The following is a 16,476-nucleotide window of genomic DNA, read 5'->3' as shown; positions in this document are numbered from 1 at the left end:
AGGGGGAATAAAAATTGGAAGCATTTCGCTGCAATAAATCAAAATGAAGCAGAACAAATGATGAAATACAAAGCAACCCAGCAGTTTGTCTCCATTCATGTTTGCAACTTCAGTGAAATATTGAAGCATGAAGAAAATGTGCAACAAGACAGCAAATAAATACGCAGCGTTGATGTGTGACAACAGCGTTTAAATTCACAACACCTGCTACTCATTTCCACACAGCTCTACGTCTGGGTCAATTAGCTGCCTGAGAAACAGAGCTGCAGCTCAGAGGAACCTCGTTAAGAGGGTGGGGGTGGGGCGCGGGGTGCTTCGTTAATCATCCCTCCATCCACTGAAGCTCCTCAGCCTCTTCCAGTCTATTAGACAGCTCTGACTGACTGTAATTTTAAAGATTAGTCTGTATTTAGCTGGAGCTTTAGATAATTGCTGCACTTAGGAAACAAACAGATCCGCCACATTTGCATAGAAGCAGAACCTGAGAGTTTCTGCAGATAATGAGGCAGAGATCGTAATGATGACAGAAACAGTCGGCCATGTTTCAACAGCGTCGCTCTCCAAACTGGAGGACACTTGAAAATGTCACTCAGCGAAGTTAGAAAAGGTTAAACCACGGCTGGATGTAAACTCTGGTAATTTGCAGCAAATTAGAAGAACATTAGCCCAGAAAAAGGATCTTAACCTCATTTTCAGTGTAGTCAGTTAACTTCAGGTTGAGTGTCTCGTCTGAAACTGGTTTCAGTTCAAACCCAGTGAGATCCAGGCCCGGTGCCACTTTAGCTTCTGCCAGATTAATAAATATAGAAAGATTCACATGTAAAATACATTTCAGCATCATACAGTTCAAAGTCCTTTACATCATAAAAACATCATCAGTTATGAAACGAGCATTTAACATTACATTTTGTTGAGGGTCAACATCAAATCGATCAAGCAAATTCACAGAAACAATGTTGATCAATTTTCCTCTTCCTGTTAAGGCAACTTTAGCCGGCTGAATTTTTTTGCCTTTTCTACACAAACTTGTGTAAAAACTGTTGCAGTAATCAACTAATCGATCAAGATAATTTTTTCATTTTTATGATTTATTTCACTCAAAATTCATATCAATGTTTTGTAAAATAAAATAAAATAAATAATTGAAAATAGTACATTTTATTTGATTAAACAAAATTTTAACCTTTTCACTCAGGGGTCTAACCTTTGACCCCTGAGTGAATGTCCTGGGGACAGATTTCAGCGGGACACCAGCTGGAGGCTGCACTCTCTTAGCGTCTTGGTTCCGTTAAATCTGGCGATGGAAACCGAACCGAACCAGTTAAACGGTACTGATTGATGTTGATGCTGATGTTTGACGAGTTTAACAGATTTATTGGACTTTTTTCTTCTGCCCTCATTTAGCTAACAGCTGGGCTTTCTTCTTCTACGTTAATTTAGCTAACACCGGGAGTTTCTTCTTCCGTTCTTACTTAGTTAACAGCTATTATGTCAAGTTGCAACTTAGTTTCGCGTTTAAAACAAAACCGAGTTAAATCTAATTGTTTGCAGATAATCTAGAACACTGTGGCAACAAAGACCGTTTAGTTTCTTTGTTAGCCATTAAAAACAGCCGCTTAGTTTCTATTACCGAGTCATTTCTAGACGCCATGTTGGGAGTGTCACAGCTGTTTTTAACCCTTCAGAGTCCGAAGGGATTATTTATCATCCGAGACAGTAATAAATTTGTGTTTCTGAAAGTTTCTGGGTCAGAGGACGATGAAGCCCCGAGGTTTTGTTTCAGCTCCTTGTCCTGGTTCTGATCCTCAGGTCTTCATGGTTCTGGGAATCGGGTGCTTGGGTTATTTTTGTTGGTTTTGGGTTCACCTGGTCTCTATGTCACTCATCACCTCCGCAGGTTCCCTGCTTGCTTTACTCAGGTGGGTTTTGGTCTTCCTGGTTATCCAAGTTCCTCTTTTTTTATCGCTAAGTCTTCTCAGCCCCGATCTTCCACTTCTGTCCAATTCTGGCTCGGCTCATAGATTTCTCATCCTGGTAGAGAGAGTTGTTTTTGTCTCTGTTAGCCTCCTGATTGAGGCTGACGAGAAAAGAACTGATTTAAAGCTGGTTCTGGTCTGGTACTGTACCTACTCATCATCTTTTTTATGTCTGAGTGACTCTTAGTTCGCAATGCAGTGACCCTTCCTCTGACCATGGCGAGGATAGCGGGCGGAGATTGAGGAAAAGGTAGCTGATGTCCAGAGAACCCCCTAAAGACGTTTAGATCATCGGCTCCAAGCGACGCGTCAGAAGTAGAATAATGGCTGCCGGCATCGATTAAACTGCCTGATCCGTCTGCCGTAGGGTCCGGCCGAGTCCCGTGGCGGCTCATCAAGGCCCAGGTGGCCGTGGCGATGGCCGTCATCAGAAGCAGACCCCCTGGCGTGAGCGGCCGACAGCACGGTGAGGCTTTGGGCCGCACACTGAGGCGGCAGGACGGCGTGTGGCGGGAAAGGGCCCAGGCGCTGCAGGAGGAGGTGCTCCGGCTGCGGCAGGAGCTGCTGGTCTCCAGGGCGACGGCCAACACAAACAGCAGCAGGGAGACGGCAGGTAGGTGTTTGTTCGGGCGCACAGAATCAGCAGGAAGTGGGTCTAATGATCAGCGACGGGTTCTGGAACCGATCAGCTTCATTTGTTTAGTGACAAGCGGAGCTAGCAGGCTGATCAGCTTCAGCTGCTGGTCTGAAAGGCCAAGGTCAGAGGTCAGGAATGCTGGTCTTGGTTTCAGTCAACAAAATGGAGGAGCTAACCACCACAGAAAGTCAGGCGATTATTTTATCATTAACTGGAGCAAAGATTGAATCGATTTCCTGAAGCTGATAAATCCAGGCGTCATGTTGGACACAGACGGTTTCTGTCCTCGTGTCTCACTCCTGTCTCTGCTTCATGCAGACGAGTCTCTGTTTCAGACGAGTCTCTGTTTTAGACGAGTCTGTTTCTGACGAGTCTCCGTTTCTGACGAGTCTCTGTTTCTGACGAGTCTCTGTTTCAGACGAGTCTCTGTTTCTAACGAGTCTGTTTCTGACGAGTCTCTGTTTCAGACGAGTCTCTGTTTTAGACGAGTCTCTGTTTCTGACGAGTCTGTTTCTGACGAGTCTCTGTTTCATACGAGTCTCTGTTTCAGACGAGTCTCTGTTTCAGACGAGTCTCTGTTTCAGACGAGTCTCAGTTTCTGACGAGTCTCTGTTTCTGACGAGTCTCTGTTTCAGACGAGTCTCTGTTTCAGACGAGTCTCTGTTTCAGACGAGTCTCTGTTTCTGACGAGTCTCTGTTTCAGACGAGTCTCTGTTTCAGACGAGTCTCTGTTTCAGACGAGTCTCTGTTTCAGACGAGTCTCTGTTTCTGATGAGTCTCTGTTTCAGACGAGTCTCTGTTTCAGACGAGTCTCTGTTTCTGACGAGTCTCTGTTTCTGACGAGTCTCTGTTTCAGACGAGTCTCTGTTTCAGACGAGTCTGTGTTTCAGACGAGTCTCTGTTTTTGACGAGTCTGTGTTTCAGACGAGTCTCTGTTTCTGACGAGTCTCTGTTTCTGACGAGTCTCTGTTTCAGTCGAGTCTCTGTTTCATACGAGTCTCTGTTTCAGACGAGTCTCTGTTTCAGACGAGTCTCTGTTTCAGACGAGTCTCTGTTTCAGACGAGTCTGTGTTTCAGACGAGTCTGTGTTTCAGACGAGTCTCTGTTTCAGACGAGTCTCTGTTTCTGACGAGTCTCTGTTTCATACGAGTCTCTGTTTCATACGAGTCTGTTTCTGACGAGTCTCTGTTTCTGACGAGTCTCTGTTTCTGACGAGTCTCCGTTTCAGACGAGTCTCCGTTTCAGACGAGTCTCCGTTTCAGACGAGTCTCCGTTTCTGACGAGTCTCCGTTTCTGACGAGTCTCTGTTTCTGACGAGTCTCTGTTTCAGACGAGTCTCTGTTTCAGACGAGTCTCTGTTTCATACGAGTCTCCGTTTCTGACGAGTCTCCGTTTCTGACGAGTCTCCGTTTCTGACGAGTCTCCGTTTCTGACGAGTCTCCGTTTCAGACGAGTCTCCGTTTCAGACGAGTCTCCGTTTCAGACGAGTCTCTGTTTCTGACGAGTCTCTGTTTCTGACGAGTCTCCGTTTCTGACGAGTCTGTTTCTGACGAGTCTTTGTTTCAGACGAGTCTCTGTTTCTGACGAGTCTCTGTTTCAGACGAGTCTCTGTTTCAGACGAGTGTCTGTTTCTAACGAGTCTGTTTCTGATGAGTCTCTGTTTCAGACGAGTCTCTGTTTTAGACGAGTCTCTGTTTCTGACGAGTCTGTTTCTGACGAGTCTCTGTTTCATACGAGTCTCTGTTTCAGACGAGTCTCTGTTTCAGACGAGTCTCTGTTTCTGACGAGTCTCTGTTTCAGACGAGTCTCTGTTTCAGACGAGTCTCTGTTTCTGACGAGTCTCTGTTTCAGACGAGTCTCTGTTTCAGACGAGTCTCTGTTTCAGACGAGTCTCTGTTTCAGACGAGTCTCTGTTTCAGACGAGTCTCTGTTTCAGACGAGTCTCTGTTTCAGACGAGTCTCTGTTTCAGACGAGTCTCTGTTTCAGACGAGTCTCTGTTTCAGACGAGTCTCTGTTTCTGATGAGTCTCTGTTTCTGATGAGTCTCTGTTTCAGACGAGTCTCTGTTTCCAGTCTCTGTTTCTGAGTCTCTGTTTCTGACGAGTCTCTGTTTCAGGCAGTCTCTGTTTCAGGCAGTCTCTGTTTCAGGCAGTCTCTGTTTCAGACGAGTCTGTGTTTCAGACGAGTCTCTGTTTCAACAGTCTGTGTTTCAGACGAGTCTCTGTTTCTGACGAGTCTCTGTTTCTGACGAGTCTCTGTTTCAGACGAGTCTCTGTTTCAGTCGAGTCTCTGTTTCAGACGAGTCTCTGTTTCAGACGAGTCTCTGTTTCAGACGAGTCTCTGTTTCAGACGAGTCTGTGTTTCAGACGAGTCTGTGTTTCAGACGAGTCTGTGTTTCAGACGAGTCTCTGTTTCAGACGAGTCTCTGTTTCAGACGAGTCTCTGTTTCTGACGAGTCTCTGTTTCATACGAGTCTCTGTTTCATACGAGTCTCTGTTTCTGACGAGTCTCCGTTTCTGACGAGTCTCCGTTTCTGACGAGTCTCCGTTTCAGACGAGTCTCCGTTTCAGACGAGTCTCCGTTTCTGACGAGTCTCCGTTTCTGACGAGTCTCCGTTTCTGACGAGTCTCTGTTTCTGACGAGTCTCTGTTTCATACGAGTCTCTGTTTCAGACGAGTCTCTGTTTCATACGAGTCTCCGTTTCTGACGAGTCTCCGTTTCTGACGAGTCTCCGTTTCTGACGAGTCTCCGTTTCTGACGAGTCTCCGTTTCTGACGAGTCTCCGTTTCTGACGAGTCTCCGTTTCTGACGAGTCTCTGTTTCTGACGAGTCTCCGTTTCTGACGAGTCTCTGTTTCAGACGAGTCTCTGTTTCTGACGAGTCTCTGTTTCTGACGAGTCTCTGTTTCAGACGAGTCTCTGTTTCAGACGAGTCTGTGTTTCAGACGAGTCTCTGTTTTTGACGAGTCTGTGTTTCAGACGAGTCTCTGTTTCTGACGAGTCTCTGTTTCTGACGAGTCTCTGTTTCAGACGAGTCTCTGTTTCAGTCGAGTCTCTGTTTCATACGAGTCTCTGTTTCAGACGAGTCTCTGTTTCAGACGAGTCTCTGTTTCAGACGAGTCTCTGTTTCAGACGAGTCTGTGTTTCAGACGAGTCTGTGTTTCAGACGAGTCTGTGTTTCAGACGAGTCTCTGTTTCAGACGAGTCTCTGTTTCTGACGAGTCTCTGTTTCTGACGAGTCTCTGTTTCATACGAGTCTCTGTTTCATACGAGTCTCTGTTTCTGACGAGTCTCTGTTTCTGACGAGTCTCCGTTTCTGACGAGTCTCCGTTTCTGACGAGTCTCCGTTTCAGACGAGTCTCCGTTTCAGACGAGTCTCCGTTTCTGACGAGTCTCCGTTTCTGACGAGTCTCTGTTTCTGACGAGTCTCTGTTTCTGACGAGTCTCTGTTTCATACGAGTCTCTGTTTCAGACGAGTCTCTGTTTCATACGAGTCTCCGTTTCTGACGAGTCTCCGTTTCTGACGAGTCTCCGTTTCTGACGAGTCTCCGTTTCTGACGAGTCTCCGTTTCAGACGAGTCTCCGTTTCAGACGAGTCTCTGTTTCTGACGAGTCTCTGTTTCTGACGAGTCTCCGTTTCTGACGAGTCTGTTTCTGACGAGTCTTTGTTTCAGACGAGTCTCTGTTTCTGACGAGTCTCTGTTTCAGACGAGTCTCCGTTTCTGACGAGTCTCCGTTTCTGACGAGTCTCCGTTTCTGACGAGTCTCCGTTTCAGACGAGTCTCCGTTTCAGACGAGTCTCCGTTTCAGACGAGTCTCCGTTTCAGACGAGTCTCTGTTTCTGACGAGTCTCTGTTTCTGACGAGTCTCTGTTTCTGACGAGTCTCTGTTTCTGACGAGTCTCTGTTTCATACGAGTCTCTGTTTCAGACGAGTCTCTGTTTCATACGAGTCTCCGTTTCTGACGAGTCTCCGTTTCTGACGAGTCTCCGTTTCTGACGAGTCTCCGTTTCTGACGAGTCTCCGTTTCTGACGAGTCTCCGTTTCAGACGAGTCTCTGTTTCTGACGAGTCTCTGTTTCTGACGAGTCTCCGTTTCTGACGAGTCTGTTTCTGACGAGTCTTTGTTTCAGACGAGTCTCTGTTTCTGACGAGTCTCTGTTTCAGACGAGTCTGTGTTCCTTGTGTCAATGAAGCAGCAAAGCGACTCGGGACCAGCTGGAGGAAACAGTTTTCCCTGGAAGAGTTCACATGATGGATCCATCGTGGATCCGCTGCACGTTTCTCCTCCTAACGGCTGCAGAGAGACATTTAGGGACTCTGGGCTATAAGAGGGAAAAAATACGGTTTCTTCTTCTTCTCTCAGAATAACAACTGTGCAGCTTTGATTTAAAGGCCACAGACGTGTTTTAAGGACTCTTTGGACCAGAGCCTCCTGAAAATGAGAGGAATATTTCATGTCCTGTGTGGACGTGCCTGGGAGAAGCAATCTGAATTCAAATGTGTATTTGTATGAAAATGGCTGTGGCCACATTACTCTGTCTGCGGCTCCTGATCGAGTCTCTCCGGGCTTCTTTATATTCCCGATGCAGCGCCATAGCAACCCGCTTTTTCTTCCACAGAAAATCACAAAGAGGAAAATGTGAAAGTGTAATTTAGTCCAATTTTCCCCTCGGTGTGGGAAGTGTTTCTCAGGCGGGGTTTGATGTTTGTGATTTTGTCATTTCAATTTGCGAACGAAGCCGTAACGGAACAGAACCAGAGGCTGTCAGAACCGACCCAGGCGATTCTGAGCGTCGGAGATTTGATCCCAGGAGATCAAAGGAAATGATAAACTGTCTTTATGCATTTTATGAAATAATTACAGGATTATTACACAGCTGGTGATCAGGTGAACCTCCTGGTGGCTCAAGCTGCAGTGGTTTCCAAACTCGCCTGGAAAAACCTGGAAACACCTGGGAAGAAAAGAGGAGGCAGGAAAACCCACAAATGACCGTAAAGGAGAGGTCAAAGGTCAAAGAGCTGCAGTGCGATGGGTTATTTCTCTTTGCTGAGTTATTTGATGGTCTGATTGGTTCATTTCATGGATTATTTGTCCCTGATGGTCATGAAGACTGAAGGTCACCCTGAGGTCAAAGGGCAATCAGGACCAGGCTGGTCCTTCAGTTGCTGAGGTACTGATGGCTTTTGGTTCCAGGATGCTGTTAAGAAATCCTCCCATAATCAGGATCTGTAGCACCATGAAGCTGGGTTATGGACAGAACTCTGCAGGTTCTGGTTCTGGTTCTGGTGGTTCCAGGAACTAATACCTGTTGTTCCAGAAGTTTTCTTTCTGTTTCCATCTTTCAGACGAAGCCATCATGGAGGATCTGTCTCAGGATCTGTTTGGACCAGGAAGTCCAGCTTTTGGCGCCGATCCTCCCCCAGACTGTGACTCAGAGACTCCTGACTTCCTGCTGCAGGACCCTCCTTTTCCTTTTCCTCTTCCTCTTCCTCTTCCTCTCCCTCCTCCTCCTCCTCCCTCCAGACTCCAGAGCGATTCCTGGAGCGACTCGTTGCTTCCTCACATGCGGTTCCTGCAGTCTCTATGTTCCCTGCAGCGCCTCGACGGCAGCAGCGTGGCTCTGGCCCCAGAGGGCCACGGCGGCTCAGCGGCTTCAGAAACCATCTTCCTGCTCCTGGACAGCGTGGCGGCGGCCTGCGGGGCCCCCCCGCCGCCGGGGCTCCCAGACTTGCTGCCCCAGGCCTGCCGGGTGGCGTCCCGGGCCTTGGACCTCCTGTGCTCCGGGCGGCCGTCCGCAGACCTGCAGAGATGCGTGGAGGAGGCGCTGAGGGAGCTGACCCGGACGCTGCTGCACAGCCAGCGGCCCGGCAGGGTGAGTCCATTTGGTAATGTCCCGGTCAAAGGTCAGCAGGAGTTGAAACTCGTCTGCAGTTTTGTCCAGCAGTGGGAATCTGGCAGCCGCTCGGCACCGCCGGATTCTGGGATTCACCGGACCAGGACCTGCACTCCTCCAGAACCTCGGACTGGTTAACAGCAGGAGCAAATGTCTGACTGAAGGAACGGTTCCAGATGCAGCAGGGAACGGATCAGTGAACGGGATCAGCCGGTTTCCCATGATCTGGGATCGGACCTCCAGTCTTTAGCTAGGAGACACAGGAACAGTAAACATGGTGGAAACCAGATGCTGCATGAGCTGATGCTGCAGGTCAGGGCTTGTAAAAGTGTTTTCCGATGCTTGGTCATCGTTTGTCTCCTCAGACTTGAATCCAGGATACAGATGGTTCCATCATACAATCTCTAGCTCTTCCTCCACTTTCATGGCCAGAGAGCAGAAAAGATGGCCGACAGGTTGCCTTCATTTGCTGCTTCAGCTCTCCACTCAGACTCTGCTTCCCTGTGATGCTAGAGATGAGGAGAGTCGCCTCTACCTCCTCTTTAACGCAGAATCGTCTTCTGTCTAGACTGAACTGGGATAGAACCAGTCCGCCCAGTCCGGCGGTGGAGAAATCTCTCTGGAGATCCAGGAGGGGAAGCTGCCAGTCTGTCACTTGACCCGGATCTTCCTGGTCCAGGCTGACTCACCACTCCTCCACCACCGTGCTTCACAGCTGCTCTGAGCTGTTTGTGCCGATCACAGTCTGAGCCGGAGGGCATTTCTCTGACCTCTGACCTTGGGATGTCTGAGATATTTTCATCTCTGGAGATTGATGGGCGGTTTGCAGATGAACTTTGACCCTCCCAGGTTGATGGGTCTGTGCTGATGTCTTTCTGCTTTTCCTGGTATTTCCTGTGGAGTAGCGGAGGACGTTTTTCTCCCTGGTTCTGTTTTTCATGGTAGTTTTGGGAAATAATAGAGGCTGTTTTTTGTTGTTTGACATCCTGAGTGAACCCCTGATGAGCTCCGTCCGTGAAGTTGTTTTCTTCTTGCTTGCAGGCTGCAGAGAAGTTGACGGAGTCCCTGGTGGCTCTGGGGAGCAGCAGCGTATCAAAGTCCTTCCTCGTGTGTCTCATCCTGTCGGAGATCGGCTCTCTGGCTGAGCAGCTCTGGCAGACCTCCCAGGTAAACACGCTGCAGCTTTCTGCCTTTTGTCTCTGGTTCCCTTTGTGCTCGCCTGATAAGCTGTGGCTTTGTGTCCGTCTCTCCGTGGCGTTCCACAAGCTCTCCTACACCACATAAAAGCAGCTTGTCTGTGTAAATAATTTGACTTCATTATTTTGGCTTAAGCCTCCAGGTTTGTTTCAGCATTTCCTCCCCGCAGACTGTTTCTCTCTACAACCTGTTGGCTCTCAGGCACTTCCTTTGTTCTGGGTTTTCAGGCAGAAACGTTTTACCCTTTACACTCGTTGCCTCGGCCTCTCTTGATCAATACAGCTTCCCACCGCTTCCCTTCCTCTATGTATTCAAACGTCTGCCCTTGAGTCACAGGCCAGGCGGCCGCGGCGCTGGTCCGGCCGGCTTTTAGTAAGCGTTGGAGCCAAGTGTCACGCCAGCAGGGGTCCTTTGAAATGAACACATGTAGAACTCTAAGGGGTCCAGATGATATTTCCCTGCCTCTGTGTTCGCCCTCTGCCCTAACGGAGCCACAGGTTGGGTTTTAGCCTCTACAACCACTTGATTTTTCAGGCTTTTATTCTCTACAGACCAGCAGAAATCAGTGTTTAGGAGAAATGGGAAGAGCTGGGCAGCTTCGTTTATAAACTTGGCCTCCAGGCACCAAGAAAAGGTTTATCTATTCATTGCTGTGGATTGTAATCAATCAATGCACCAGGTTCAGTTTATTATTAGTTCTGAAAAGGTTTTCTGTCTCAGGGACCCAGCCGATTGCATCGAGTCGTTGATGAGGCCCTCCTCTTCCTCTCCTCTGCTGATGGATTTCTCTGTAACAAGAGTTCCTCCCTTGTCAGGATGTTTGGCAGGCATTACAAAATAAAAGCGTACTTACAAAGCAGAGCTAAAAATAATCCATTTTGAATTTCAGTTCTTCCTTAGGGGACAGTTTTCTAAAGATCCAGCTGCCTGTGTTGTTTTATGCTGCGTCAGAGGAAGGTCCCTTAGCGACGGTCTGGGTTCCCCCAGTGTGTCACTGATGGATTGACTGGAATGAAGTTGACTTGTTAATTGTTGCTTTATAAATAAAGTGAAATGAGGATCGTGTCGTATTTGGAGTCTGAAGGACGTGACGTGTCGGTCTTGAGGTCATGGGCAGGTGGTCGAGGTCAACGCTCTCGTTCACAGCTTCAGAGGTGCTGCAGCTCATCAGCGTCCTGATGAGCTGCAGCATCTGCTGGAGTCTGACAAGGACTGGCCCCACCATGAAACACAGTGACCCAGACCCGCTGCTCTGGTTCTGCTGTGTCAGCGCCGGCCGGATCCAAGCTGGAGGGGCTCTCAGTCTTGGTTCAGGCTCTCCTGAAAGCTGAAAACTTTTTTTAGAAGTAGCTTTCTGCTGAAATTAGCTTTCTCCTACCTAAAATGTTTAAAATACGGAGGTTTTTGTAAGAATGAAACAGTATCAGAGGAAACAAGTTTTTATTGAAATTTAATGAAACAGAGACATCTACAAATACAGCAAAATCTTTTTTGCACAATAATCCGACTTTATCAAATGCAGTGCAGCCACAGTGTGAACTGAGCAGGTCACTGAAATGATAGTGTAATATTAGTGCATATTAATCATTGGTTAATCACTGGTTGTTTTAAATTGTGCCTTTGTTGAACGGCTCTGTGCACAGCTTCTAACTTGGAGGTTTGTATGGATTGGTTTATAATAGGAGCGCTAGCTCCATACAGAAAAATATCTTTGTTGTTTCAGTAAGTAAGAAATTGACTGCACGTAGAATTTCTGGTCTTTTTCAGCTTTCATTTTGCACTAATATTACACAGCTATTACAGCTTCAATTCCACATATTGCTACCAACATGTATTTAGTAAGATTTACTAAAAGAGTGTTATTAAACTAAATTAATGTACAGGGACAAAAGGTCCCACAAAGTAACAGATTTTGTCCTGATTTAAATGACAAACAATGACTTGTTTACATATTAATGACGTTTCAATCTAAAGCCATTTCTAAATATGTATACAAGCTTCCTGTCATGTAAACGTAAAGCATGAAGTAATACAGCAGCTTAATGAAAGCCAGGAAGAAAATAAATTAATTAAACTTACCATAACCTTCCAAATAAAACAGAGGAACCAAAACTTCACTGGTAGGATGATAAGAAATCTGCTGAGTAAGCAGCATGTGAGCGTCGGCGTGCGCGACGCAGCGTGACGGATTGATAAGAAGCACAGGTCTCTGTTCTAACTACCTCTTAGAACAGATTGTTAGAACTATCCGACAGAGGAGATGTTGGGATGTGATACGATCACTGACTCTTTCTTCACTTCATTATTCTCATTTTTGTGCCACGGCGAAGAAGTTAAAGCTCAGGATCATCGTACGGCGAAGGAGCTCCATCTCAGACTCTGCAGGTTAAAGGTCTTGACCCTGATCTAGTATGGCTGCTTGAAGGAGGAGAAAACAGTGAATCACAAAATCAAACAGAACCTTGCAGGCTCCGAGTCGACCAGGATGATCAGAGACCAAGAGTCCATCTGACCTCTGAGCACCAAATGACCCAGAACCAAACAGGGTGGGTGGTACCGAGAGTACTTTCTGTACCGACCACACCGAGGTTCTGGTTGGGAAGGACCGCATCCTGCATGCTTGGACGGCTGCCTATGACCCGGTCTGTGGATGTTCAGAACCAGCAGACGGTTGAAGTGCAGTTTGACTGGAGCCGGTGTTGGACTCTCATTAGAGCGTCCTGATGGGTTTCATGGCCGGTCAGCGGCTGTGATGATTGGCCTTAATGATATTAAGTTTGCCTCGGGGATATTGAATTTTTCCAGACACGCATGGTTCAGAGTTGGCTGCAGAGCTGATGAAATGAGCGTCACATCTGCTGTCTCTAAAGGGCACTGCCAGTTCAATTTACACTGAGGCTGAGCAGCCAAAGCTCCTGCTCTCCTCCCTGCATTAAATATCAAGAGAGGGCAGATTAAATTACCACAAAACTCCATCTGTTCTGGCTCAGATAAAATTAAATATTTCTTCAAATCAAGGACTTATTGGTGTGTTTGTGTCGATGAGTCAGACCTTCAGCTGATGCAGATTCATAGAAACTGGCTCCTTTATCTCTGAAAGCTCATTTGTTCCAGGTGGGACTCTTCCTGGCGAGCTGCTGTGATGTTTTAATGTTCGCAGCATGTTGGCGTCTCACATCATAACCGCCCAGTACCTGCACTCATTAGACCAGGTAGCGCTGCTTCAGTTTATGCAGCTCAGGTCAGAATCACAACTCAGGCTAATTGGCTTTTAGTGACACTGGAGAACCTGACATGAAGTGAAACTTGTAACACGTTCGCCTGCCAGCGAAGGACCAAAATAGACTGCAAAGGCAAAACGATAATCGGCACACAGCAATGGATGCTGGGAGATTTATAGAAATGCAGACAAAACAAAAGGCCCAACAAATTGTGGGCAACCAAGATATTTATAAGAACTTATTCAGACGTTGGGTTGTTTTTAGCCACCATTCAATGACAAAGGCTAATTTACACATTTGTGGACAATAAAGATGATTCTTATTGATTCTAAATCGACTTATTTCCACACGTTCTAATTAAAACCAGACAATTAAAATTAGAATAAAGTTTTAAACTGAAACATCTTGTAGGAAGAGTTTGTTTTCCTGTCACACATCCTGGTTAAAGGTTTTTTCAGAGGACAGGTTTCAAAACGCTGGTTCCGTGTCTTGATGCGACCCACATCGGCTCTCTGCAAGGACAAACCTGAAGCTGTTTGCTGTAACATCACCAACAGATTGGGCAACGAAAAAAGCGACATTACAGCGCCACCTAGTGACCCAGTGGACTTACAGCGTTTCTGTGGCGCTGCATATTTTAGTAATCCCTGAAAACTTTTGAAGAAATATTTTTATTGAATTTTATAACATAAAAGAAAGAGCAAGTGACAAGTGATACCCTTAACACAGATTCTCATTAAATAACTTGGTCCCCAAAGCAAACAAACACATAAACAATAATGAACAATGACAAAAAGAAAAACAAACACCAAACAAAACAAAAAAAACAGCAGTCTCTGCACAGTTCTCTTAATGTCCTTTGTAACGTTTCAGAACTCGGTCAACGGTGACCATGTCTTTTCAAATTTCGCTCCTTTTCCTCTGACAATAGAAGTGAGTCGCTCCACAGCCATACAGGATGACATCTCCTTCACCCACATGTGATTTGATGGTATATCCATTTTTTTCCAGTATAGAGATATTAATCTCCTGGGTTAGGGTTAGTTCTCTGAATAAATACCCAAAACACACATTTTGGCCTCAGCAGGTACATTCACTCCATCGATCTCTGACAAGGTTTTTGTAACCAAGTTCCAATATTGTTGTAACTTTGGACACTCCCATACACCGTGAAAGAGACCAAACATTTACAGCAGATATCTGGGATGTTAGGTGTCCAGTGGTTCAGTATGACTGGAGTGATGTAAGTTCTCATCAACCACTTGTACTGAAGGAGTTTCATGCTTGTATTGATTAATTGTTTTTACTTGTATCTCTTCTGGAATGTCAGCTCTCCTTGCATCCAATTTATCTGCAGTGGATTCTTCATCGTGCCTTAGTAAAAATATATCCCTGAAAACTTATGTTGTTTGTCTCTGTGTGAACCGGGTTCTGCAGGTCCAGTCTGTAGAACCACGACTTGACCGTTGTCCAGTCTATTCTAGTAATGGAGTTGTCTGATCTGGTGGAGTTTAATCCTAGTTAAACAAAGAACCAGAACCAGAAGAGCTCCAGGTCCTTCTGACTGAATCTGGACCTGTTGCAGAGGTTCTGGACTGTCTCTTCCTAGTTTTCTCCCCAAGATCTTTACGTCTTCTAGCTGTGTGACATTTTCTGAAGTTATTGAAGATGCATCTGTTTTTCTGCAGACTCTGTTCCTCCTTCTGCCACTTTGAGCTTCTGGACTCATTTCTTGGTGTTTTGTCGCTCTGCTGGGGGTGGATGAACCCTGACCCCGACCCTGACCCTAAGCCTGGATCATTGGGTTTGGGAGCAGCATCATTTTAACATAACAATAATCTTGTGATTATTTCTGGAACAATTTCACTAAGTTTAATTAAAATAAACTTCTCAAATAAACCAAAGATGTTTGTTCTGTCTGCCTGGGAAACCCTTTAAAACACGCTTCCATGGCAACACTAACAATAAATCTAGATTAAATATTTATTAAACCTTCAGCCTAATCAGGTTTTCCAGGATGTTTTTGTCTCTGGAGGCTCTGCTGGCTCCTCCAGTCAGCTTCCTGTCCATCCTCATGAGACCGTTTAGCTGAAGCTAATGTCAGGAAGCGAGACGATGCGCTGCTTTCTCTGGGACTAAACTCAAGTCCAGATGTCAACATCTGAGTTCAGGAAGTGCAGCTGTGAACCGGACTGGCTTTGTGTCAGCAGATCAGTTGACGGCGTAGTCGTGTCCTCAGGACTGGTTGTTGCACCTGAGCAATTAGACGACTCACAGTAAAGAGAAGTATTGGAGAAATGAGCATTTCCATCATCGCTTTGGCTCATTGATGTATCTCTCAGGTGTCTGATGGTCCAGCCACCTTTGACCTTTGAGCTGTAATTCTTGGGTTTCTGGTCATTTCACTGAGCTTTTTCATGTTCAGGGTCAGGCAGTTTGGAGGAGATGATTTTCATGGTTTCCTACGTGGAGCATTTCAGATTCCTCTGGTCGTCCGTCCCCCTTATGACATCATAACCCATGGTTTGCTGTTTTTCCTGCGATGGCGCCGGCAGAAGAACTGCATCTCCTGGATTGTTTTTCATCTCTAAGGATGAAGAAGAGCAGCTGGAGGAATGATGAAGATCGGGTCAGAGCCCAGCACATGGTGCTGGTACCCAGGTCACCTGGTTGCCAGGTTGCCTGGCCTCTGTCAACTGTGGCTACTAGTTCTCCACCCTCACAGGGTGGATGCAGAGCGGAGCTTTGGAGTCTTCTGGACTTGATAAGGTGCAGCAGAAGAACAGAACATTCATCTTGCACCACCAGAACCCGGCGCCCTGGTTCTGCACCATCTCCTCTTACAGAACTAGCCCAGAGGTCTTCCTTCCAACTAACTTACTGTTGCCCTGTGTGGTTCTCATTGGTCTGAACTGAACCAGCAGGAAGTGACATCAACAGCTTTCATCTCAGTTTGATCGTTTTAACTGTTAATTTTCTGATAAAGGGTCTGATTTCCATCTTTCTCCAGGTGCAGGAGAGCTCAGCGCTCCGGACCTTTCCCCTGGACCAGTACCAGAACTCCTGCCACCTGCTGTGGGTTCTGGAGAGCCTCCTGCCGGGTCTGGACTCGGCTCAGCGGAGGCCAGAGCTGGAGGCGGCACAGACGGCTTTCCTGCATCGCTTGGAGCTCCGCGTCTTCTTGCTGTGGGACGAGTTTCCTCTGTTCTCCATCTTGATGTGGCGCATCGGAAAGCTGCTGTTTTAGAAAACGGATTAAATTCACCAATCTGCTTCCAGTTTCAGTTCATCCTGTGATCAAAGGTCGAGATGGTTGGATAGAAATACGGAAAATCTAAACCTGCAGCAGGTGGTGGTGGTGATGATGGTGTTCAGGGCATCGAGTTTCCTTTACAGCTCCAATAGCTTCTTGCTGACGTTGCTAAGCAACCGCTCATTGGCATTGTCTGTGCTGGGATGCAGGTGGTTGGCATGGCAACCAGAAGAACAACAACCAGAGCCGAGAAAACAGAGATGACAGTTCTCATCCTTTCAGGTTGTGTGATCTGGAT

General features: G+C 46.6%; 1 protein-coding gene across 7 annotated transcripts in view; it reads left to right on the top strand.

The window, feature by feature from the left end:
- Positions 1-16,198, top strand: part of mei4 (meiosis-specific, MEI4 homolog (S. cerevisiae)) — a 45,644-nt gene extending 29,446 nt beyond the window's left edge. For 4 of the 7 annotated variants that reach the window (XM_044106098.1, XM_044106100.1, XM_044106096.1 and 1 more), the window contains 4 exons: positions 2,344-2,589; positions 7,960-8,486; positions 9,549-9,674; positions 15,936-16,198. In XM_044106098.1, coding sequence (XP_043962033.1) covers positions 2,344-2,589; positions 7,960-8,486; positions 9,549-9,674; positions 15,936-16,172 — 1,136 coding nt within the window. In that variant the 3' untranslated portion in view covers positions 16,173-16,198. Of the gene's footprint in view, positions 1-1,207; positions 1,329-2,343; positions 2,590-7,959; positions 8,487-9,548; positions 9,675-10,424; positions 10,606-14,613; positions 14,825-15,935 lie in introns of those variants that run through there. The other 3 variants (XM_044106102.1, XM_044106101.1, XM_044106099.1) reach the window with 3 other exon arrangements.
- Positions 16,199-16,476: the final 278 nt, after the last annotated feature.

The sequence above is a fragment of the Gambusia affinis genome, linkage group LG22 (genome assembly GCF_019740435.1).
Source record: "Gambusia affinis linkage group LG22, SWU_Gaff_1.0, whole genome shotgun sequence".
NCBI classification, from domain to species: Eukaryota; Metazoa; Chordata; class Actinopteri; order Cyprinodontiformes; family Poeciliidae; genus Gambusia; species Gambusia affinis.
Note: the sequence above shows the minus strand (reverse complement) of the source record. Positions and strands in the feature narration are given on the sequence as shown.